This window comes from Palaemon carinicauda, chromosome 18 (genome assembly GCF_036898095.1).
Source record: "Palaemon carinicauda isolate YSFRI2023 chromosome 18, ASM3689809v2, whole genome shotgun sequence".
NCBI lineage: Eukaryota > Metazoa > Arthropoda > Malacostraca > Decapoda > Palaemonidae > Palaemon > Palaemon carinicauda.
Genome location: NC_090742.1, coordinates 43,079,396 through 43,096,493, shown reverse-complemented (window position 1 = coordinate 43,096,493; position 17,098 = coordinate 43,079,396). Strand labels below are relative to the sequence as shown.

The 17,098-nt window shown below is 38.0% G+C and overlaps 1 protein-coding gene across 4 annotated transcripts in view; it reads right to left on the bottom strand.

The window, feature by feature from the left end:
- LOC137657807 (uncharacterized) overlaps window positions 1-8,698 on the bottom strand; it is a 324,948-nt gene extending 316,250 nt beyond the window's left edge. Inside the window, exons 1-3 of one of the 4 annotated variants that reach the window (XM_068392329.1) lie at window positions 8,574-8,698; window positions 5,959-6,057; window positions 42-2,442 (exon numbers count right to left, since the gene is read on the bottom strand). In XM_068392329.1, the coding sequence (XP_068248430.1) occupies window positions 894-2,312 (1,419 nt within the window). In that variant the 5' untranslated portion in view covers window positions 2,313-2,442; window positions 5,959-6,057; window positions 8,574-8,698 and the 3' untranslated portion in view covers window positions 42-893. Of the gene's footprint in view, window positions 1-41; window positions 2,443-5,958; window positions 6,058-8,573 lie in introns of those variants that run through there. The other 3 variants (XR_011047207.1, XM_068392330.1, XM_068392332.1) reach the window with 3 other exon arrangements.
- Between the last annotated feature and the right edge of the window lie 8,400 nt (window positions 8,699-17,098).

Sequence of the window (17,098 nt, the reverse complement as noted above, 5' to 3'; positions counted from 1 at the left end):
TCTTAACTAAATCAGAGTTTAGTATATTATAAGAAATTAGCATTATATAAATTAAGGGATTGTGACATTTCACCTTTGGCATTCAAACATTGTAATATAGCATATAATGAAATACTGAGGAAAGTTTGAATAGTTTTATTGATAAGAATGAGTACACTAGGGAACATAACATAAAACTTAAATGCATAAACTAAGGATTTTCTTATATTCCCCTTCAAACATTAGTAGACTAAGTATTTTATTGTATTTTATTTAAATATGCATACAAACTGTATATTCATGCCTATATACCATATGCGATATTACCAGGCTTTTCATAAAATACTTTTGAAATATATCCTTTGGAAAACTGAATGAAAAAGGAACACAACGCGTTATACATTTGTGAAACATATTCACTTATATCTTTACATACTGTACTTATTCGCTCATTGAGTCTTTATATTATTAAAGCACAATAAGTTCTTTTACAAATATTTATGATCAAGTCAAGATAAGTTTACAATTTTTATCATACAAATGACTGACAGGTTAGATTTTGCTTCTTGTAAATATCTTAGTTTTATTACATAATTCATCAAGTTGATAATAAGTGATTTACATTTCTCTCAAAAATAAGATTAGAAATTCCTTTGTTGGTAAATGTTGGCAATAGATATTTCCATCGTAAATTAAAAGAATAAATGATAAAAAAGGTTAACAATTTAAAAATTTGAAAAGATTACAAGTATTGCAACAGTCAGTGCAAGATTGTATTCCTCTCTGAAACAAACAAATTATGACTTTTAACCTCATCATTTGCACGTATGTTTTTCTTCCTAAGTATTTAAATGTTTATGCAGTATAGTTTAGCCTAACTTTTCATACTCATTTTTTCTTCTTTTTTTTAATCATCAGCTTTTGTCATTACCAAAGTTCTTACTTCCATATTCATCCAGTGCTATAGTCTCAAAATAATTTTCTCCAGACATATCTTCTTTGAGGGATGCAGTTAGGGTATCTAAGCATCTCCAAAGCTCCGAATGATTAATTGGGTCCCTATCCTGAAACTGAGGCGCTTCTGAGTATCCGCATGAAAATGGAGAGCCCCTTATATCTGAGGAAAGGTCTCTAAAGGACGTAGATGGTGCTTGATTCCCTGGTTGTGTAAGATCTATCAAATTACTGCTGGTACCAACGGAAGATGCAAGGGAACCCTGACGTGCCGAATTCAAGTTTACATCTTTGGCAACAGAATGAAAAGAAGTGTGCTGATTTTGTGTTGTGTGAGGGATAAATGAATTCGTGATCATATCTGAAGATGTTGGCTGTTCACTTGATTGCAGGAGGTTAAATAAATCTGGGAAAAATGACGGAGTTATTGGCTGGTCTTTTATTTCTTTGGGAGAGTATAAATTTCTTATGACGTTTGGAGGAGTCACTAGTTCTGTGTTAAGGTTTTCAGCGTTGGTTGTATGTGAGGAGACCTCTGTGTATGTTTTTGATTCCTTCTTGTTTTTGCTGGTGAGCAGTTTACTTATAGAAGATTTTGTTAGGGCCTTGAGCTGTCCCTTTGATGCTTGGGTGGCTTTGAAAGTTATTGCAGAAGTTGATTGTAATTTCTGTATTTTCTTAGTTGCAGAAATATTTCTGGAAACATCAAGAGAAGGCTTGGAATACTTGAAAGTCACAGCACTGGACTCTCCTTTCTCAGTAAATGGTTTATTTCTTTTATAACTTTTCTCTGTACCAACAAATCCGGATTCATGAAATCTTTGCACTTTTGCAGAGGACATCAGAGTTTGAGAAGGCGCTGATTTTGCGGGGATACAAGGCTGCTTTTTTTCGTTTCGGGTGGCGTCTAAAGTTATTGCAGATGTCGATGGCCTTTGCTGTAAATCCCTTGAGGCATAAACATTTCTTGAAAGGTTCTTAGGGAACTTCATACAGTTGTCACTCAAAGACTTGAGTGGCTTGCAACTCTGATAACCAGTGTTTCTTTTCTTGGTGTATGGTGTATATCTTTCAGAGCTTGTGAGCTTTCTTTTACCAATTTTACCTACATGAGTTATTTGTATTTCTGGACAAGTCACCATAGCTTGACGAAATCTGGCTGGTATATATGCTTGTCGAGTTAGATCCTCATGTTTAACGTCATACTGTTGCGTAGATAAGGTAATACTAGGGCCAGTGTGTTGGAATTTATCAAGCGGGTCCTCCAAAGGTGCTATGACTATAGGTTGATCTGGGTTTTCCATCAACACCTGATCCACAGTCTTGTCTAAACTAATTGGACCATCCAAAGGAAGCATAATGATATGAGGACTGTCCATTTTCCAGAATAAGAGTGAAATCTGATAACTAGACGTGAAGAAAGTAGCCTGGTACTGTGGAATAGGAGTCCTGAGATCAAACACACTCAAAATCCTGATAACTCAAAATGGTTACCTACTGAGGGTTTATCTGGAAGAAAAATAAGGGATGACTTACGGTAAGTATCTGAAGACAAACATTTACTATTACTACTTACATCTGAGCTGTTGCTACTCATAATGATGATAGTGAGAAAAATCGAAAATAAAATCATAATCTACTGAAAGGCTAGAAAAGAATCAAGTGCCTTAAATAAAAAAAAAAAAAAAAAAAAAACAATAGCTGCATCTTGAAACATTGCCAAGACAGACAAAAGAAGCTTAATCATTCAGTTATGTAGTTCAAAGTCTTCAATATGGAAATGAATTTTCATAAACATTTCCTTTTCAGTATCATGTAGTTGTTTGTTTTAACCCCATTATAAGTGTCCATTATTGCCACCTCCAATTTAAAACTACAGAATTAATTTTTTTTCATGTAACTGAAAGCATGATCCTAATGAAACCTCTTTTATAACAAAATGTCTTCTTGGAGTTCATCCTTTTTGTTTAGATGATTTTGGACCTCAACATACAGATGTGGTTTATCAGTCAAGCATCATCATTGGACCAATTATCATCTAGTTCTAAATTGGAACAGCGCAAACGCTTTTCAATCTTGAAAAAGGATTCCATACATCCATACATAAGATTGACATCAGAACGTGCAGTGAGTGATTGATGTCAATCCATATTACTTAATGATCATACATGTGTGACGTGGAGACCCTGGATCCCAGCAGCTCCGGAGAGAAGAAGATTCTGCCAGTTCACCCCAACATATCTGTTCTAGTCGAACTGGTCTACTTTGCCTTTCCAGCCACAAGTCAGTGATCCAGGATCGTGCCACGGCCAGAGCACGAGCTACGTTAATGAGTTTCCGAGTATTAAACATATCCGTCGTTTTGTAATGAATGTATTTCCTTGATGTAATGAATAATGAGATATATACTATATTTGATATTTTAATGACTGCAAAAGAATAAGGAGAACTTTGCTTAATGCAGTGATAGAGCAGAGGAATTCGGATTTGGAATATGGTTGGACAAAATTAACTTATATTCTGACCTAGAATGTTTAATTAGTTTCCATGATGCAAAAATTAATATACGTGCAATATTTCGGTTTAACAAGTATACAGTACATACTCATGGGCTTTGCGTTGTAAATGTGTGTTTTTTTTTTTTTTTTTTTTTTTTTTTTTTTTTTTTTTTTTGCAGACTGAAGCAACGGCATCGTATGAACGAATTATTTCTTACCGTTATGCTTGCAATATACTATACAGAGGGAATTGTTAGGCAAACATAACTTAGTTTCTTTTTGATGAATTAATGTCGTTCCAAAGCGTTTAAACATAGAAACCCCTAAAAGTTATTTTTTTTTTCGAAGTACTTATACTATACCTATCATGATTAGGTAAGGAAGCTTAGAATTATAGTTTTGCGAAATTATGTAAAGTGCATAATCTCTTTTGACAAATGCTTGACTAGCGTTGATATAAAAACATATGCAAGCCGGAGTTAAACAACGCTTTCCATATTTACTCATCTTTTTGTTCTCAGCTTAGTCACGTTTCCATACGGGGTCGTTGTTTTTGATCAGGCGCTTTCATTCTGGGATTTGCTTCCTGCTTCATCAAGTCCCTTTCCTCTCAAAGGCCGCAGAGAAGGCCTCTTTTTCGGTCTCCCTCCTTTCCTTCTACCCTATACCCCCAACTCTTTAGCATTATTTATATACCATGTCTTCTACTTTCTTAGGTTAGAGTTCTCCTGCTGGAGGGTACACTATATAGAGCCCACTATTCAATTATTTTTCCTCCTCTTGGTAATTTTTTTATGAAGTTTTTAGAGTTTATATATAAAAGATTTATGATGTTGTTACTGTTCGTAGAATATTTCATTTTAATTGTTCATAACTTGTCTCGTAGTTTATTTCCTTATCTCCTTTCCTCACTGGGCTATTTTTTTCTGTTGGAACCCTTGGGCTTATAGCATCCTGCTTTTCCAGCTAGGGTGGTAGCTTAGCTAGTAATAAGTAATAATAATAATAATAATAATAATAATAATAATAATAATATGGCCTTCCTACTTTTTTGTAAGTGTCCGTATCATCACTGTCTCCCCTTTAGTTTTCCGTCTAATCTACTTATGTCTAATTCTGTCCTTTCTCGTTACAATAGACATCCTTCTATTTCAAACCTCTTCACAAATTCAAGGCATTCACATCCTAACTATACTCCCTCTCTTAATGTGGCATCGATTATTCTTTTGAATATATTCAAGGGGCAAGACATGAATGTAATAACTCTATAATTACTGCACTCTCGGACATCACATTTCCCTTTGGAAATTGGTATCAATATCCATCCATTTCCTCCACTTATCTGGTATCATCGTTTGATCAAAGATCTTTTATATTAGGCTATTTATGAGTTTCAATTCTTCCTCTCCTAATATTGTCCCTACTAGGATCAAGTCTCGCCCTGTTGCCTTTATATATATATATATATATATATATATATATATATATATATATATATATATATATATATATATATATATATATATATGTATATATTTACTTTGAATTATTTAATAATAATAATTTCAGCACCTTCTTGAGGTATTTCTTTCTCCTCAGTTGTGTATAAGCCTCATCATATAACCTTACCTTTGCTTAAGCTCCCACACTCATTACCTACCTTGTTTTCCTCTCAAAGGCTGTCCTTTTATTTACCTAAAAGCATAAATCGCTTATCATATAAATAATTAGGTGTCCCCATGCCATTTTGAAAATGTGTCTTCTGTGCACCCAACCAGCTTGTGGTGCATATGCACTAATAATATAACTGCCTCTTCAGTATCACGGTTTGTTCATTCCTCATATGCAGCTCCGTCACCGTTTTCTTCTATTTCCATGACAGAACTACACCAACTCCATTTCGTCCATGTGCATTCACTCCACCAAAATCTTGTATCCATCACCAAGTTTCCTTGCTTTATCATCTCTCCATCAATGGTTACCTGAACACCAAAAAAATCCACCTTCATCTTCCTCGGGAGATCAGCCAACTTCCTTTCCCTTCCTTGCAATGGACCCAATACAGAACTGTCACACTCTAATACCCATTTAACCTAACTTATTTGGTTGCACTCGCTCAGGACACTATAGTAACCCTAGTCCAGTCACAGAGTCACGGGCGAAGTATCAGTGTGGCGTTTTGTCCACTGAGTACGATCTAGCACAATATCGTTCCACATTTTGGTTCATTGCTTATTAGGCTTTAACATATTAGTTTTCAGTGGAATATCTTTCTTACACCAAACCTCGCTATTTATGAGGGCTTGGAACCGGCTCCAGTTGGGCTTGGTTGCCAATTCCCCCTCCATTGTCCCCATGTCTAGGTTTTTGTATACAAGCTTATGATTTTCAGAAGGAAATTACTCAAGATTACTCGGTGGAAGAACCAGCTTCCCTTTAAGCTTGAGCACGAAATATCAGCAATTAAGTAGTCGTAGTTAATTGCCAAATAGAGTAACTCCTTTAAGATTACAAATCAAGAACATACCTTTCGATTTGAAGAAAACCCTTCTTGTATGGGAAATTCACTGGAGTGGTTTTTTCGCTCTTTTTTATACAACTTAGCCCCGTTGATAATTTGATTCACCTGTGAATGGATAGGATAATTTATTAGTTAAAAAATTCAAGTAAATCATTTCCAATTTTCATTCGGTTAGAACTGCCAAGATAGGTGTTAGATTTAGTATTCCCTATATAAATGCAATGTCTATATCAAATATATGCCTACTTATTTGCAATATATATATATATATATATATATATATATATATATATATATATATATATATATATATATATACACACAGTATATATCACCACAAAATATTTCATGCACAAGTTGCCACGACTTTCATGCAAGTCAAATAGAAATTGACCATGATTTAGTAAGAATACTTTTTTTTTCCTTCTCGTTACCTTGACTTTTGACCAATCACTCCCAAATCTAATCAATTTGTCCTTGGATAATGACCAGTCATCACACCATAATTCAAGAAATTCGACCACGATATCGAAAAAAACGGTTTTTACTTTTTTGTGACCTTGACCTTGATCATGTTGCATATCACAAATTAAGCAATTGAATTATGCACATTTATGGTACTATTTTTATGAAAATCGGATAATAATTGACCACGATATGGTTAACAGACTTATCACTTTGACCAGCTTGTGGTGGCAGATGTAGTAACGTCCCTGACTGGTGAACGCCAGATTGAGGTTCGAGTCCCGCTCAAACTTGTTAGTTTTTTGGTCGCTGCAACCTCCTCATCCTTGTGAGCTAAGGATGGGGGTTTTGGAGGAGGCTACAGGTCTATCTGCTGAATCATCAGTTGCCATTGCCTGGCCCTCCTTGGCCCTTGCTTGGGTGAAGAGCGGGTCTTGGGCGTTGATCATATGTGTATATGGTCAGTCTCTTGGGCATTATCCTGCTTGATAGGGCAATGTCACTGTCCCTTGACCCTGTCATTCATGAGTGATCTTTAAACCTATAGCAAGAATCCTTTTTTGACCTTTTAAAAAACAACATACAAACCTAAGTAGCTAAATAAGTACACGCCTATCAAAATATAATCTTCTTGCGAAGGTGATAATGTGATTTTGTTTAGGTTACTGACAAACCGACACCAGCGAGTGTCAGTCAGACCAACGAAATTACAAAAGGTTTCACGGAATCTAACGTTTTTGTTTCAGCCAGTTTAAAGGTTTAAATGTCGCTTATGAATGGTAGAGGCAAAGGGCAGTGACAATGCCTTAGAGACTGACCATATACTGTATACATATGATCTGCGCCCAACCCCCTCTCCACCCAAGCTAGGACCAGGGAGAGCAAGGCAGTGGCTGCTGATGACTCAGCAGGTAGACCTTTAGGCTCCCCTAGACAACTATCCTTAGCTGACAGAGATGGTGAGGTTGAAGACAATACATGAAAATCGAGCTTGAGCGGGACTCGAACCCCAGTCTTGGAGATCGGCAGGCAGGGACGTTTCCAATAGGCTTCCACAACCCTGAAAACAAAATTCATGTTGCAGAATTCGGCTCCCACGAAAGTAATGTTAGATTAGTTAATGGGAAAAGAAGTATCATTGGGTCTTGTAAGAGGAGGATTGAATGGCAGGTAGACAAGAGTCTACAAAGTTATGAACATAACTTTAGTAGACTTTTCGGAGACTGGGTCTAAGGTTAGTCTAAACTCATTTTCTACTCGAGGTAAGAGGACTAGGCCTAACGTATTTAATTTTCAAATTATCAATAAGTATTTGAACATAAATCCAGTTTATCCGTATGTCTTTAAATCTGAAACCTTGATACTTTTTAATTACTCTAATTATATGTATCTTCAGCCTACGCTGCTCATAAAAGGTTTGGAAGCTCTTGTGCAACAGCGCTTCATGATCTGAATTCTCTTTCGAGCCTTATATATTTCCCTTTCCACGGGCAGTGCTAAAGCATTGTTCCACTTTTATATTAAAGGTTATCGTTTGAGTCACAACAGAAACTACTAAAATGTGATAAGAAACATTTTTAAAAGGCTTCGAAAAAGAGTGATAATTCAACTCATTACCTGATCATACTGTCATCTTAGACAGATGTTGGTTTGAGACATTCAACTTCATTCTCTGCTTTTTTATTATTCATGAGCTGGAAGGATTTCACTTCGACTAACATTCAATTTAATCATAGATTTATCCTTCATATTCTTATAATAACATTAAGAAATGGAACACATTATGTGGCAGAGCAAAACTTTCGGAACTAGGCTTATACATTATCCACAATCATGATATAAAACCGATGTTTCGTAATAAGACTAATAGCGGAATGAATGCCATACACTTTCATTACACGTCTGATTATAGTAATTCATAAAAAAACTTTATTTGTAGAAGTAGTAAGAGAGAGAGAGAGAGAGAGAGAGAGAGAGAGAGAGAGAGAGAGAGAGAGAGAGAGAGAGAGAGAGAGAGAGAGAGAAATGCTGGTGGAACTGATCGCGAGGATACTTGGGAAAATCATTTGTTTTACGTCAACCTGACAAATTTGTCGGTAGCACTTTTGGAGGAAATGGTTATTTGAAACTAAATCTTAAAACCCATCTATACAGACCTTTAACTTCTGTCTATGCAGAAAGGAAGCTGGAAAACAGTCAGAGCTTGAAGTATTCCATCCGACCTCATCTGCTTACGTCTCTGGATTGAAGGCGTTCGACTTCTTCAAGGCATTACTGTATCTAGACCAAGAGTCAAGCGAGTATCTCTAAGTGAGAAAGTTAGGTTATGTTTCGTAAAATTATATTTATGTCCAAAAACAGTAGAAAAGCGGTTTTAAGAAGTCACTTATTATTAAACCTGCTTCTTGCCTAAAGTGAAAAATTTAATTAGTTAAGAACAGGAATGATTTTAGTGCAGCAGCGAATCTTGTAAAACAACAAAAAGATAAACCGTAGGCCTAATTGTTTTTTCTTGTATTTTTGTCGAGTTAAAAGTATTTTACACAGGTTTGTTCAATTAGATAATTTATACTTATATATAAAAGAATAAAACAAAGTTAAATTGGTGTTAAAGGCTAAGATTTAAAGATGGTCTTCTTAGACTTAAGCTTCAGTGATTTTTCAGGTGGGAAGTACATTGATAATGTTATGATGACTCTGTGTGTGTGTGTGTGTGTGTGTGTGACTTAACATGCTCGCCGGTGTCCCTTAGGTGAACAGATGCAAACTCGATTTTTAGAAACACACCCATCACTATCACTGCTCTAGTCCGGTCTGTGATTTGAACCCGGGCCACTCGGAATGCTATTCGAGTTCTGCAACTTAACCAAGTGAGAGACGGAGAGAGACTAATGTCATACTATTGTCAGTTGAAGAAAATTTCTTTAGTTTTGGCGGCGCAGTGCGGATTTTGTAATAAGATTGTTAGCATTCTATGAAGGTTTATAAACCAACTAATATATGGAAATTTTCACTGCACGTAGAATCAATCCTCGAATCAGCAGTTGAAGTATGAATGTGGCAGTAAATAGTTTGTTGTTTAATCACAGGAGCTACATGTTGTTTAAGGAAAATGGCTTATACAGTATATATATATATATATATATATATATATATATATATATATATATATATATATATATATATATATATATATATATATATATATATATATTGTATCAGGAGCTATATGCTTTTTAATGAAAATGGCTTATGCAATATATATATATATATATATATATATATATATATATATATATATATATATATATATATATATATATATATATATATATATATATATATATATATATATATATATATATACGGTAGACTGTTTATCAAAAGGGAAAAAATTGACCTCTAATGAATAGTAGATTTGTTTTCCTGTTGATGTATTATTCACTTTCATATGTTTTGAATTTATCAAAAGACCTCTTATGAATAAAGTTTGTTTTAAAAAAAGAACATATTTTAGATAGGATTATGGTAATAAATGCTACTGTTCTGAATTATGCAAATATTATACGCTGCACTGTAAGTGTGATATATTACTCACGTTAAAGTCGTATTGATAACCGCGGGCCATCCGGGTAACTGAGCAGTCACGTGACTTCCCGCACGTGGCGCAGTGAAAACAAACCACACTTTAACGTGGTGCTGCATGAACGGTCGTCTGTTAAAGCAAAATTATTCGCCATTATGCCTTCATCATGTGTTATTTTCAACTGCAAGAATCACAATATGATGCAAGGAAAGATGTTGCATTTTTACAAGTTCTCCAGTCGTAGCAGAAGCCCGGATAGGAGGGATAAGTGGCTTGCAGCATGCCAGCAAATGAATCCAAATGGACACAAATGGTCTCCAATAAAGAGTCGGGTTATTTGTAGTGAACACTTTATCTCAGGTATTTATGAAATTTAACATATTTTAATAAAATTTAACATTCTGGTGGTTGGTGTTCCAACAGTATGTCTATTGGTGTTCATTATGAATTTATATTAAATTGCCAAAATACAAGTAAACCCAACATGACTGAGAAAGAACACCCAGACTACATTCCATGCATACTGCCTTTCAAGAAAGACAGCTATGCCAAAGCCAAACGACAACTTGAGAGGTATGAGCGATTGGTTTATGAGGCCAGCAGTAATACACCTCACACTTTGTGTGCTGTAAACAGTTCAAAATAATTTTTGTTTATCATCATTTTCAACTTGAAAGTGTCGCTAGAAGTTAGAACAGTTGTATTTTATATCTTATTACTGACCTGAGGCATTTAACTTTATATTGTAACGTGTTTTAGCAGCTCCATCCAAAGAATTAACGTAATCGTAAACCATTGCTCTGGTTTGTTTTCACTTCGTTTGATTCCCGCGCTAGCGGTTACGTCATCGATGACGTCAGCCCGCGGTTATGAATTGCGTCAGACATTGAAAAAATGATCAGGTGTGAATGCAAATCTTGCATAGCATTGCAAACACACACATTGAAGTGTGTTTGTCTTGCACTTTCGTGTTTTTTTTTATATTGGTGGTGGTTGGTTGCAACAGCGCTGCAAAGCAATCAAATAAGGACTTCTTAGGTCTAGGTCTTTTTTTCGATTTGGAAGTTCCGAATAATATGTCATTAAACTGACCTGTCGTCTCATGTCCCCACTTTTGCTCTAGTACGTACATTCATGTAAGTTTGTATGGCTGTATGTGTACAGCATATGTGTATTGTTAAGTATTATGTATATGATTTTGTTTATTCAATAACAATAAATGTAGCCGTTTCTAGTCCATTGCAGGACAAAGTCCCAAGTCATGTCCGTAGTCATATACCTACACCACCCCCTCCACACACACACACACACACACACACACACACACACACACATATATATATATATATATATATATATATATATATATATATATATATATATATATATATATATATACACACACACACACACACACACAACTCATGTGAAATCTCAACTCTCTTGATTTCCTCAATCATGTTTGTATAGGCCTATTGCTACAAATTGATATCCATTTGGGAATTATATGAAACATTTAACATTTCGAACTTGCACACGATAGCTTAAAGTGAGTAAATAGTTAGGTGCTATATTGATTACATAATGACTATAAATCATTGTTATATTATATGAGGTGGGACAAAGGGTTGGATTGTGGAGAGAAATGATTGTCCTTTTTAGTTAGGCCGAGTCCAGAGGTTTGTATCATCCCACAAGCCCCCTAGCGCTCCTTAATGTAAACCAACCAACCAAACTGAGTATTATCCTTCATATCCTTCATGTCGTCGGTGCTGAGTTTTACGAGGTCCTGTTTGAGGAGCGTTTGAAGGTAAAAGGATATGAGGGTGGGCGGGGTGTTTGAGGTTAATCTCGGAAGAGAATGAGGAAGCGAGATAAAACAAAATACAAAAGGAACTCTTCAGACCACACGGAAATTAAGTTGCTAATATAACCGCCATCTCATTTTCCTCCCTCCTGTGCTTATCCTTTTTCTCCTATATCTCCCCCTCCTCCTCCTCCTTCTCACTGTTTAATATTTTATCTTCGTCAACATGTCTCTCTTCGACTATGGTACTACAAGCAAGTCGCCATAGTCTTATCGATGTGGGAAATTTACCATAAAATGTCCATTAAACAGTCTAGGACTATTCGTTTTGTCACGGAGCTCCAGTGGCTACAAGCATTTTAGTCCTTGAAGCTTCTCGTGTCCCTGAACAGTAAGCCTATTAGGCCTAATTCATACTAAACTAGGTCTTTCAATTACGAGGAACTGGCGCTCTATAGCTGGACGAGGCAAAGTCGGACAAATAACTATTCTTTCGCATTCTGTAGTCACGAACCAAGATAGATTGTTATTGGTAGTTGAAGTCGACAAATAGCCCAAGATTTACGGATCATTTAGGAAATATACGTCACTTCATGAATCAGTAGGACGTACGCAACCGAAATTCCTGTTAGATGGAAAATAAGCCTCCGATGTATAACAGCTATCTGTGATCTCGGCAGGAAAGAATGAAAACGATAAATTAAAATGAATGTTTTGGTCGATTGTCAGAGAAATAGACAAATGCATTTACGCACAGATGAGCAAAACTGTCAGCGTACATGGGTCAGGTTTTTTTTTTTTATTAATCATTAGAGAGAACAAAAGTGTCACACACAAAAGTAAGTAAACAAAAGTTATTTAGGCAGAAATTTTAAGTCAAACTGTAAATTTATATATTTTGCATCTCTTTGTTTATCTATGTAGCTGAATATATATATATATATATATATATATATATATATATATATATATATATATATATATATATATATATATATATATATATATATATATATATATATATATATATACAGAGAGAGAGAGAGAGAGAGAGAGAGAGAGAGAGAGAGAGAGAGAGAGAGAGAGAGAGAATGCGCAGTTGTAATTCTCTTTGTTCTGGTTTCTTCTCTGTTTACATATAGTTAATCTTTGCTGAGAGAGGTTGCTTAGAATAATAATGGTTTTGTTGAGAGCTTACTTCATGGCTGCGTGCACATAGTGAATAGAATAATCATGATAAAGGACGTAAAATAGTACTATTCTTGACTTTGCTGGTGGAGGAACGGTTCTAACTATTTTAGTGCTTGATATAAAAAATGTATTCAAGCTTTTTTAGTAACAATTCGTCAAAGATAGTAGAAGAACATCTGCTTGCTAAACCTACTTATGTTAATCCTATGGATTAGTTTGAGATTTCATTATGTCATTTCGTGGTCAAAGTTATCTTGCTTAGGTAGTAGGTTGGCCAAGGCACCAGCCACCCGTTAAGACACTAACGCTATTGTGCCATTGTGTTATTGGGTTCTTTGATTTGCTTGACTAGCCAGGTAGTACTACACTGGATCCTTCTGTGGTTTCGGCTCATTTTTCCCTTACCTATACATGCACCGAATAGTCTGGCCTATTCTTTGAACATTCTTCTCTTTCTTCATACACCTGATAACACTAATGTAACCGAGAAATTCTTCTTCACTTCAACTGCACTGTAATTGTTCAGTGGCTACTTTCCACTTATTAAGGGTAGAGAGACCGTTTAGCTATGGTAAGCAGCTGTTTTAGGTGAAAGACACTCCAAAATCAAACCGTTGTGGTCTAGTCTTGGGCAGTGCCATAGCCTCTGTACCATGGTCTTCCACTGTCATGGGGTAGAGTTCTTTTTCTTGGAGGTACACTCAGGTACACTATTCAATCGGTTTATTATTATTATTATTATTATTATTATTATTATTATTATTGTTGTTGTTGTTGTTATTGCTATTAGCTAAGTTACAATCCTAGATGAAAAATCAGGATGCTATAAGCCCAAGGGCTTCAATAGGGAAAAATAGCCCAGTGAAGAAAGGAAATAAATAAAATACAAGAGAAGTAATGAACAAATAAAATGATTTTTTTCTTAGAACAGTAACAACATTTGAATATATATTTCATAAAAAGACTATAAAAAAGAGACTTAAGTCAGCCTCTGCAACATAAAAACATTCGCTGAAAGTTTGGACTTTTGAAGTTCTACCGATTCAACTACTCGTATAGGAAGATCATTCCATGACTTGATCACAACTGAAATAAAACTTCTAGAATTCTGTGTAGTATTGAGCCTCATGGTGGAGAAGAAAAGACTATTAGAATTAACTGCATACGTAGTATTACGAAGAGGATGGTACTCTCCGATATCTGAATTTGTAAAGGAGGATCAGAATTATGGAATTTCTTATGCAATATGCATAATGAAGTGACTGAACGATGGTGCCAGAAATTAATATTTAGATCAGGTTTAAGAAATGTAATAAACCGAAAGTTCCTGTCTGTGACGGGCCGAGAGAGGAGTTGTGAAATCAAAGGCAGGTTGGAAACGACTGAGTTATATTGTTGTGGAACACTCTCCTTATATACAAAACCTCAAGGCAACAGGACATGACAAGTTCACAAGACAGACAATATCACAGAGGAAAAACCAGACAGGAATTTTCATGTTCGTTTTAGTGCGAGGGAGGAGCGAAGATACAAGCATAATATATACAAAAGGAATTATGTACAATTGTGTGAAACACGGTTGGTACATGGCTCCCCCCCTAAAAATGACATACTGTACATGTTAAATAGGGCGCCCTGATCTAGAGAGGCGAACTGTAGGCGGGTCATCTGGCAGAAGATAAGCAGGTTTTAGACGATCAATGGAGACCCAGTCTTCTTTGCCCCGAATGTTTAGGAGGAATGCTTTCGGACTGCGTCGGATCACAAGGAAAGGTCCCGTGTAAGGGGGCGTTAACGGTGGCTTGCTGGTGTCGTTGCGCAGGAAGACGTGCGTTACAGAGTGCAAGTCCGTTGGTATGTGATGCTTCGCTGGGGGCTTGTAAGTCTGGCGGCACGGAGTAAATTTTCCCACGACGTGACGTATGCACTGGAGATCGTCGGAGGAGGTCGTAGAAGGAAAAAACTTGGCAGGGACGACCAACGGGTCGCCATACACCATTTCGGCTGCCGAGACGTCGAGGGCGTCTTTAGGTGTGGTCCTTAGTCCAAGGAGGACCCAGGGAAGCTGAGTAAACCAGTTGCAATCCTTGCAGCGGGACATCAAAGCTGCTTTGAGGGTGCGATGAAAACGTTCAACCATTCCATTGGCAGCGGGGTTGTAGGCCGTTGTCTGATGTAGGGTGATGCCCAGGAGATTCGCTAATGACGTCCATAATTGAGAGGTGAAAGTGGTTCCCCTGTCAGAAGTAATATGCTCAGGGATACCAAATCTTGAAATCCATCCAGAGAGTAAGGCAGATGTACATGAGGCGGACGTTGCAGTTTCCATGGGAATGGCTTCAGGCCAACGAGTGGAGCGGTCGATGACGGTAAACAGGTAACGATGTCCTTGTGATGTGGGTAGGGGGCCTACAACGTCGACGTGAATGTGTGCGAAACGACGCTGAGGTTAAGGAAAGGTGCCCACTCCTGAATTCGTGTGTCGATGTACTTTGGAAGTTTGGCAAGAAGTACAGGCACGGACCCAATCGTTAGCATCCTTAGAAATGCCGTGCCAAATGAACTTTGCCTTCAGCAGCTGTGCAGTAGAACGGCACGAGGGATGTGAAAGGCCGTGGATGAAATCAAACACCTGTCGGCGCATGGGAGCAGGAATCCAAGGTCGCGGTCTACCAGTACTGACGTCACAGAGGAGGGTGGTGTTGGAGTTTTCGAGGGGAAAATCCTCCCAACGGAGGGACGTGCAGGATGTCCTACAAGCTTGATACTCTGGATCCTGTCGTTGGGCTTCAGCCAGGGCGTTGTAATCCTATCCCAGTTGAACGGCAGCCAACGTGTTTCTTGACAGGGCATCGGCAACGGGATTCATTTTCCCAGGGACGTATTGGAGGGTGCAATTGTATTCAGCCACGGCGGAGAGATGTTGGCGTTGACGGGCGGACCAGGCGTCAGACTGTCGAGTGAAGGCGTGCACCAGAGGCATGTGGTCTGTGCGAATGACGAAGGGCATACCTTCTAAGAAATGGCGAAAGTGACGGACAGCCAAGTGCACCGCCAGCAGTTCTCGATCGAAGGTAGAATAACCCGATTCTGCCTTGGACAGTTTTCTGCTGAAGAAGGCCAATGGGCGGGGCGAGCCTTTGACCACTTGCTCGAGTACTGCACCAATAGCGACGTCGCTGGCATCGGTGGAGAGAAGGAGAGGGGCGTGTGGGATAGGAAAAGTGAGAGCCGCAGCAGTTGATAGGGCCTTCTTTGCATTGCAGAAGGCCGCTTCTTGAAGGGGACCCCACTTCAAGTCCTTTGGCTTGCCCTTGAGGGAGGCGTAGAGGGGAGCAAGAGTGGCGGCAATGGCTGGCAGAAAGCGGTGATAATAGTTGATCATGCCCAAGAATTCCTGCAGAGCTTTGACGGTCAAGGGCGTGGGGAAATTCTGAACGGCTGCTACCTTCTCAGGGAGGGGATGGACTCCTTCAGGAGTGATACGGTGCCCTAAGAACGACACTTCGTTGGCGCCAAAGGTACACTTGTCGTACCGGACTACAAGGCCGTTTTGTTGCAGGCGGTCGAGCACGATGCGCAGGTGACGGAGGTGTTCCTCTTTTGAGGAGGAGAACACAAGTATGTCGTCCACATAACATACACAGAAAGGGAGGTCCCCTAAGATGCCATCCATGAGACGTTGAAACGTTGCCCCAGCATTACGAAGGCCAAAACAGGAGTAATTGAAGGTGTATGTGCCAAACGAAGTGGTGATGGCGGTCTTGGGGATGTCTTCTGGGTTCATAGGCACCTGATAATACCCCTTCAGGAGGTCGAGCGTAGAGAAAACCTTTGCTTTGTGCAGGTAGGAGGTTACATCGGCAATGTTTGGGAGGGGGTAGTGATCCGGTTCTGTTTGCATGTTCAGGCGCCTGTAATCCCCGCACGGACGGAGGGAGCCGTCTTTCTTCAGAACGATGTGTAAGGGTGACGACCATGGGCTGGAGGCCTTTAGCAAAGGCCCATTTTCTCCATTTCGGCGAACATCTGTTTGGCGGCTACCAATCGTTCCGGTGCCAGACGTCTGAATTTTGCGAAGACTGGGGGTCCTGTCG